Consider the following 8,497-nt stretch of genomic DNA (forward strand, 5'->3'; position numbering starts at 1 on the left):
TGATTACAGAAAAAAAAGTAATAGGTGAATCAAGAATCCATCATCTTGGCAAAGGTCGACCGTCATTATGCGTCACGGCACAGTAAGTACCCGTATGTTTGGCGAACTGCCCAAAGGTGGCGTTAACCAGCTTCCAGGGTTATCATTTGACGACAACATTTGCAATTGCATAAAAGCTTAGGGATGAATTCCTAGCGAACCCAGCCACATAAGTCAAACCACCAACCATCCATCACAACGCCCTGACCTCCCAGGCAAAGCGACCGGCTTAAGCATGCAAGCTTCATACAACATGCACCCAATTAGAATTTCAGTCTTGCGTTCTCATTCAGGCTCTTCAACAAGGTTACTGGTCCGTCTCCGGCATCTGTCGCATGCTGCGTCCGCGTCCGCGCGCTTGACCAGCCTGGAGACCGCACCAACCAGTACCATCGGACCGGCTCCACCTCCCCCACGGTGTGCGCAGTCGCCTCTCTTAGCATGCCACCGCAGTCTTGGGCTCCATTCGTCCTCTTCGTCTGCTATTCCCTCGCTTTCCATTCCCTTCCCCCCCATCACCCTGACCTGGCGACCAACAAGTAACATATCGCATATCACATCACATTACATCAGGCGCACTGCGCCGAATCGGACATGATGTCAAAGCATAAATGTAAATATAGGGTTTGGCACCACTGGTAAGGCGCGACCATTGCCCCCGGGAGATCCCGGGATCAATACCCATTTGGGTCAAAGCCCTTCCGATGGTGGAAGGCATTGCGCCCCTAGTTGATGGACGGTGGTGACCTCGGATAAAGTTAACCTACGAGCCGGACATGAATGGAGTTGGGCCGCTGTCGACCCGCCAGATTCCGTTGGATGCTGGTGGTGGGTGCGGAACCTGAGCGATCCACTCAGAAGTTGACTAGGGTGACTGGATGAGGGTGCCCCGAAATACCGGGGAAGGCAGGGTTTCGCAGGGTAGCTGCCACGGGCGAAGATATGACCCCCCTGTCCCACACATCATAAATGTGCCTTGCTCGCCTTGATTTTTTGATGGCCCCCCCCATACAGGACGGTCAGTGACGCAGTGCGACAGGCCAGGATGTCACTGCGGCTGTACCGAGAATCCGCAGCCGCTGACTCTGCCGCCCGCCGCACCAGTAATCACAGGAGGGCCGAACATACCAATAACACTGGCGCCACCACCACCACCACCACCACCACCACTACTAGTGCCACTTGGGAAAATAACGAGGTGGTTGAGGAACAAGGGTCCATGCAAAGAAGAGGCGGTATGGCTTCCACCACCCCATCAGGTTCTGGATCCGAATTCGAGTCTAGATTTGAATCTGGATCTGGGTCGCTAGCAGATGCCGCAGCAGAGGGGCCCCGGCGTCTGATCATCGAGCTGCCTCTGCCCTCCCAACGAGTCGGCTTCCTGGGTAGAGGTGAGTGAGGCGTTGTTGAGGCCGGCCGGTGCTCGGCAGCCGTGGAGAAGGAACGGGAAGGAGGAAACTCCGCTTCCTCACACCCCCTCGCCAAAGATTTTTTTCTCACCTGCCTGCCCGCCTTTCCTTCTCTTTTTCTCGCCTTTTTACCTCCCCGTCTGCTTTTGTTCGGTTGGTTTAGCCGTTTTAATGTTGATGGTATCCTGTGAGGCTGCCGGCCTGGTTTTGACCTGGATGGATGGATGGATGGATGGATGGGTGTGATCTGTCTGGCCTTCGTCCCCCCGCCGTCCCCCTTTCCCGCCGCCGCCACGTGCCCTCGGAACGTGTTCGGCCCCCCCCTCCCCCCTCTCAGGCTCTTCCCTCCCCTCGGACCTGGTGATGCTCCTCGACGAGGGGGACTATCCAGGGGGGGTGCTGCAGAGGTTCAGAGTGCTCAGAAAGCTGGTGGACGAACTGCTGGAGGGGTGAGGGGGAGATGTGTGTGTTTTTGGGGGGGGGGGCGGCCCAGGGGGGGGTGAGCGGGAAGATAATGTGGCGGTAATGGATTGCATTGGGAGCGCATTGGGCGGCTATGGCAGCAATCTAACTACCCCATATGGTGTTGGCCGGGTTTCGCCCCTCGTGCTTTTTCTCTCTGTGTGTGTGTATCGTGCGTGGACTCCGCGGTTGCTGGTGCTGGTGCTGGTGCTGGTGCGTGTTTTTATGCGTTTCCTGGGAGGAAGAAACATCGCATGCTCGTGTGCCTGTGTGCGTGTGTATGTACGGCACAGGTACGATGCTGAGTTCCTGGGCTTGCTCGAGGACTCTGCGGATGGCGTGGGACTCTGGTCGTGCGGTCGAGATATGACCTTGGTGGCGAACATCACGAACGCCACGGTGCGACATCGGCGGCGCAAATGTATGATATGTATGACGATACGAGATGGGATAAGATGAGATCAAGGGCTCTCTTTGAGAGAAAAGGGAAACGCGATAGCCATTGACGTACATGCCGTACGGCACATGATGCACGATTTACAGGAGGATCCCCCGGTCCCCCGCGTCCCGCTCTTCTTGTTGCACATTTTGGACCGGACATGTATAAAAAAACGGACCTCTACTACCCTCTTCTCATGATGCTCTACTCCCCCGACCCAGGACCGAGTGGAGAGGTTCTCGGAGTCCCTGAGCCCCGGGGGGGGGTAGCGCCCCCCGCGTGTGTCGCTCCTTCGTCCCCAGAAAGATTCCTTACCACCCTCTTTGGACTTTGCTGCGCCGATGACGTGGCCCTCTCCCCTCCATCGCCCCGTCCCGCATATATGCACGTGTGCACAAGTGCGCGTGCGCACCTCACACCTGCATCCTGCACACTGCGCCCCAGAGGCGCTGCCCAGAAGCAAATTGCAGTCCGGTTGCCGGTCTCGTGTCGTGTTTTGCCACCGTGGTCTTTTGTCTTCCATGAGAATGTGTATTCCGTACTCCTGCTGTCTCTTTCCTTGCACATACACACACGTGTACATGTACACAGACATACACACGCGCATACACGCGCTTCTTTGCGCCCCGCCCTCCCTCCCTCCCCACTAGCAGGTCCCTTCCCTGATAAAGCTCTTGGACGGCTGGTACGGCAGCCGTACGACGTCCCCAGAGCACACCGTTATTGCAGTCAACCCCCAGTGGACGGATGCGAGCAGTGTCGGGCAGCCCTGGCAGACGTGAGTGTGAGCGGCTCTGGAGGGGGGAAGGTGTAAGGAGAGGGATGGAGTGGACTGGAATGTAATTGGTTGGCGCTTGTCTTGGCCTCATCTTAGCATGCCTGTCACCTGATGTAGACAGACAGACAGACAGACAGACAGGCAGGCAAGCAGACATGTGTACAGACATATATGTGGATACATATTACATATCGCGGAGCTATGGGAATAACGCCGTTTCACAGACGACTTGATGAGTCACATGGCCCACATCATACATGCGATAGGATATAGCATATGGGGTGCACGAGGTCGAGCGTCTGGCGAAGAATAGTGATTTTGGAGGGATTAGATTATGGGGGTTGTATTAGATTTGGCTGTCGGGGCATGGGGAGCCACGACTGAGCTGACGTAATACACAGATACACACGCACACACACACACACACACACACTCTCTCTCTCTCTCAAACTTAGCTATGATGTGGGAAGTGGAAATGGTGGTGGTACAGGCTCCGGATTGCGTTTGATTTGAAGAATCCCTGGTTCCTAAGACTGCCGCACTTCCCCGGGGACCTGCACTGCACTGCAGCCCATTGACCCCGTGAAATAGTTTTGTGAAGTTCATATGAGTGGTGAACTGCTTCTGTAATCAACAGCCTTTTGTTCGGTGGTGGTCCTCGCCCAAGTATTCTTTATCCTACAGATCACCAGGTTGCCCCCTACTTAACTGCCCATTTAACTACCGGCCCCAGCCACACTGAGCCGGTTGATCGTTCGTTTTTTGCGCATATCTCCCCCCGGTCAACTCAACCGACCGCCAGTTTGGTGCTTGGGACATGTCGACGGACATTGCCGTGACTTTGGAATTATTTCGGCAGCTACCTACCTACCTACCTAACCTACCTAATCTACCTAACCTACCTACCTACCCGCCTACCCGCCGCGGGATGGCGTGCAGGTCCTTGCGACAACGAGCTGCGGAGGTTCTCGACGAGGCGACATGGAGCACCTTGTACTGCGCCCGGGTGCTGAGAGGCAGTCGGGGGGCCAACGGACTGCTGCACAGGGCCTGGCCGCACCGCTGGACTCTGTACCCCACCGCGACACGTGAGTGCTACACTAAGGTATTTTTCTCAAGGGCGGGGAGGAGGGAAGGGGGGAAGGGGAGGAGGGAAGGGGGGAAGGGGAGGAGAGAAGGGGGGAAGGGGAGGAGGGAAGGGGGGAAGGGGAGGAGGGAAGGGGGGAAGGGGAGGAGGGAAGGGGGGAAGGGGAGGAGGGAAGGGGGGAAGGGGAGGAGGGAAGGGGGGAAGGGGAGGAGGGAAGGGGGGAAGGGGAGGAGGGAAGGGGGGAAGGGGAGGAGGGAAGGGGGGAAGGGGAGGAGGGAAGGGGGAAAGGGGAGGAGGGAAGGGGGGAAGGGGAAGAGGAGGGGGGAAGAAAGGCTTTTCGGGCGGGGAGGTCTCACAGAGCTGCCAGAGCTGCCTCGCAGGCCTCGCAGGCCTTGCAGGCCTTGCAGGCAGGAGGCAAATCTGGTTGAATATTTTTGCTGCTGCTACTGTTGCTGTTGCTGTAGGTTATGGTGAAGATATAGGTAGCCACAGCGAGATCTCGCCAGCTCATTTGGGTCGCATCTTTTTGCTCTTTAATCACCATCACCAATATCCTGACCGCGGTGGTAGAGAGGGGGTGGTCTGTGGTGGGGAAGAAACCGTTCCCATGAGAAGAGCCTCCTGCTGTTCCGTACTATTTATTCCCCTGACTGGTACGAATCGTGTAATCTTTCTACAACACAACCCCTCGTCACACTTAGGACGCATCCCCATGTACCCCCCGCTGCTTTCTTATACCCACACGCACACGCATAAACACACACACACACGCGCGTGCGCGCGCGCCCATACACACACACGCACACCCAAGTTACTCGACGCATGTACCATCCTAGCTATTATTTCCTTCTCACGGCTCAGAGATGACGAACGAACACGCATGACGCATTGTCGTGTCACCACGTGTTACGTATGTGTGTGCAGCCGACACGCGGTACGTGGGTGGCTGTCTACTGGCCTCCCCCACTCGACCCCCCGCGGACCTCATACTCTCCAAACTCAATGAAGCCAAACCTGACATGAAGGAAAAGGTGGGTCGTAGATTGGCCGGTACGGCTTGTGCAACATTTGTATGATTGTGGACCGGACTTTCCTTGTTAGGGCTTCTGGGCCCATATGGGCTGGAGACATGTGGGGTACGCGTCCTAATGCCGTACACCGCACAACCCCCTCCCCCGGCCACATGTCTTCCCCTTGCCTAGGCGAAGGAGCTTGGGTTGGACGAGCCTGGCTGGTTCTGAAAGTACGGCATGTACGGCGATCTCCGCCGAGATGTACAGCGCGTAGTTACCATTCGGGAGGTCTTCATTGAGAAGTGTGACGAGCAAGATGAACATGCGGAATGTGAAAAAATGCACGAGACGACGCTTTGCAGGAAGGCGGGGTTACTTTCGTTTTGACTTTTTTAATTATTGGTGGTCTATTGTAAGGATTTAATGATGATTGAAATCATTGACGGCACTCTGTACGCTTGAAATTTATGTGGAGAGATGGTCGTCGGTATGTTGAGCTGAGAGGCTTTCAGTGGGGGCGGGACTGGCCGCGGGTGAGTGAAGGTACCTGAGGGTAACTTGTCGTCACGTCAAACACAACGCAATGCATTACGCAATCGTTTTGCACTCCATACGACTTGTCCTAGTTAACGAAATTGTCGAATACCCCGCCTCAACACCTCCATCCGTTGACCGGAACATTCTCAGAAAACCAAACGGTTCAGCCATCGATGCCAATCGAACATGCGCACCTCGGGGCCCAGCAAAGTCCGACCGCAACAATACATTTCTCCCAACTCCAAATTTCGGTTTTCGCTTTGATCAGATGCGATAGTATGCCGTCTTAAGCGTGCACGGCCCCCGCGCGCCCGAAACGGCGCCTCTGCTTTACTCGCCGCTGACGCCTCCCCGCCCGCAGCCGCTGCCGGCCGTCAGCTCATGTACGTTGTGCCACAGTACACAGGGCCTGACAGCCGATAAAGCAGATCTCCGCCACGAAACCCTCCACCCCGCCCCACCCCGAGACGCTGTAGCATGCAAAAAAACACAAGGTGTAGCCCCCAGGTGCCGCGCTGCCCCCCAGGTCCCTAACATCGCAGCTCCCGCAGCGGGGTAGCGGTGTACATTTCACACCACCACATTCCCCCGGCGCAATGCCACCAACACGCGAATCCCATGAGCACCGCCTTCACCCCCACCAACCTCAACCCTCACCCCCCAACCCCAGGACAGCTCGATATATCCCACAGCTGCCGCATCACCCCCACGGTACCGCGGCGAATACACCCATTCCTTCCCTCCTTCCTGCAACACCCCAAAACACACACACATACATACACACGCACAGACGCGCTCCTTTTCCTTCCGTGGGTCAAAACAGTCAATGGCGCCTCCGCGCACACAATCTCCCACCCTCGCCTCCTGGTCTCCCTCCACAACCCCGACCAGCGCACTCCCGCTGCTTCACGTGCGCATTCCGCAGCTTCCTGGCCCCGCGGCTACAGCGACAAAAAGGTTACATAAATACTGCCGCGCCGCCTCCCTCCTAACCAGCCGATCAGTCCCATGCATTCGCCTTCCCCTGACGAGAGGACCTCCCTCCTCCTCCACCTGCACAGAGGGGCAGCACAGCCCCTCCACACCGCACACACCCCCTCGAGAGCTCCCAAGGAGGTGAGGTAGCTCCGATCCGCGCCCTGTCCACATCCACGTCGTGTTCCTGGACCGGGGCTGCTCTCTCATGAAAATTGGTTGGTTGGTTGGCTGTCTGGATGGCTGCCGGATGCCCCTTCCAACCTCCACCACACCCACCCGGCCCCCAACGTAGTGACCGTCCGTCTAATCTGACCCAATGTAGCTCCTCTTCCTCCTCCTCCTCCTCCTCCTCCTCCTCCGAGGAGGAGGAGTATGGCGGGAGTATGGCGGGAGGAGGAAGAGTCCTCCTGCTCGTCATCATCATCTTCGCCTTCTTCACCTCCTCCTCGTCCTCGTCCTCGCTCAGTGCAGGGCCCGGGCCAGGTCCTCCACTCGCCGGGTGAGCTCCTCCACCGAGTAGTCGGAACCCATCAGCGACGCCACCCGGGAGGCATCCTGCGTTGGGGGGAGTGGTAGGGGGGAAGGTGGGGTGGTAGGGGAGGTGTCGGACCAAGAGCCTCCATCCATGGCTTCAACACCAGGGGCAAGCTAGAAATCAGAGGGTGAAGCTGTGTTCAACACAAGAAACCAAGCAGCAAATCTTTCAGAAACACATCCCGTACCGTACGCCACCGTGCCAACGCAAACCCCCCATACACAGGGGTTAGGGTCCTCCGCTCGGGGGGCCCCCAGTCGTTGCGGACTTGCAGTGGTCAGGATATAAATAAAAATAAATAAATATAATATATTATGTATTTATACATAATATATATATATATATTAATGTTACATAACTTTCCCCCCCTCCCTCCCCCCTGAGCGCGAGAGCACACACACACCTCAGGTCCTAGGTCCAGGAACGTCTCAATGAGGTCGCCGTCAACGAAGCCCTTCGCGTCCGCCGTACGTCGTTCGTTGGAGAAGGCGATCCAGGCCTCATGACTCAGACCGCCCACACCTCGCACCACCTGCCGCAGTGCCGACTACGGGCGAGAGAAAACACAAGAAAACAGTAAAACATTGCTACCCGGGGGGAAAAACCAACAGAGAAAGCACCAATTGAGGATATACGGCATCTATAGCCACATCAGTCCAGTCCCCCGGCCCTTTTCGCCAAAGCCAAAGATTTCTTCCCCTCTCCCGCCACCCATCCACCCCCCCACCATACACACTCCTCCACACACCCCGGCAGCCTGGGGGGGGAGAGGGGGCCTGGGGTCCCCAACCCCCCCAGCGTGCGACTATGACTACGACTGTGACCAACACCCAGCCAACCATCCAACACATCGATTACCCACCCACACCGGGTAACAACACGCCCTTCCTGCAGCTCACCTGAAGCTTAGTCAGCATTTCGTACAACCCCGGCGGCAGTCGTGCAATGACGCCAAGTCGGCCATCCGTACCCCCAAACAACAGCGGTACGGGCAGGGAGACGAACTCGCTATCAGGCGGCCGCATCACCAGAGAGCCGTGCCGGAAGCGGTTGACAAAGGTGCCTGTATGGTACTCGCCAACCACCTGGCGGTTAGATTAGTGGGGTAGCCAGGGCCGTTGTTTCCGTTGGTCGGTTGGTTAGTTGGTAGGTCAATATGAAGAGGCTTAAACGGCTAGGGGAGGGGGAGGGCACGCAGCCCCTTTGGTTTACCTTTTTTT

At 56.9% G+C, this 8,497-nt stretch overlaps 2 protein-coding genes across 2 annotated transcripts in view; one reads left to right on the forward strand and one right to left on the reverse strand.

Annotated features, from left to right (window-relative positions):
• The first annotated feature begins 154 nt into the window (after positions 1-154).
• On the forward strand, positions 155-6,843 carry VOLCADRAFT_104580 (uncharacterized protein). Its single transcript, XM_002950015.1, has 8 exons — positions 155-456; positions 1,054-1,430; positions 1,786-1,897; positions 2,204-2,309; positions 3,003-3,127; positions 4,067-4,215; positions 5,139-5,245; positions 5,417-6,843. Exons 1-8 carry the CDS (start codon positions 275-277, stop codon positions 5,453-5,455), a joined length of 1,197 nt encoding a protein of 398 aa, XP_002950061.1. The 5' UTR covers positions 155-274; the 3' UTR covers positions 5,456-6,843.
• An 846-nt stretch (positions 6,844-7,689) lies between these two features.
• The window catches only part of ddb1 (UV-damaged DNA binding complex subunit 1 protein), a gene marked incomplete at both ends in the record, with an annotated part of 17,449 nt that continues 16,641 nt past the window's right edge, over positions 7,690-8,497 (reverse strand). Inside the window, 2 exons of the mRNA XM_002950135.1 lie at positions 7,690-7,824; positions 8,177-8,362. Of these exons, the coding sequence (XP_002950181.1) occupies positions 7,690-7,824; positions 8,177-8,362 (321 nt within the window). The remainder of the gene's footprint in view (positions 7,825-8,176; positions 8,363-8,497) is intronic.

The sequence above is a fragment of the Volvox carteri genome (assembly GCF_000143455.1).
Source record: "Volvox carteri f. nagariensis unplaced genomic scaffold VOLCAscaffold_17, whole genome shotgun sequence".
NCBI lineage: Eukaryota > Viridiplantae > Chlorophyta > Chlorophyceae > Chlamydomonadales > Volvocaceae > Volvox > Volvox carteri.

Coding starts and splice junctions, on each gene's coding strand:
- VOLCADRAFT_104580 (XM_002950015.1), top strand. CDS start 275: ATGCAAGCTTCATACAACATGCACCCAATTAGAATTTCAGTCTTGCGT. Junction 1,898..2,203: donor GTGGACGAACTGCTGGAGGG/GTGAGGGGGAGA, acceptor TGTACGGCACAG/GTACGATGCTGAGTTCCTGG. Junction 3,128..4,066: donor GTCGGGCAGCCCTGGCAGAC/GTGAGTGTGAGC, acceptor GATGGCGTGCAG/GTCCTTGCGACAACGAGCTG.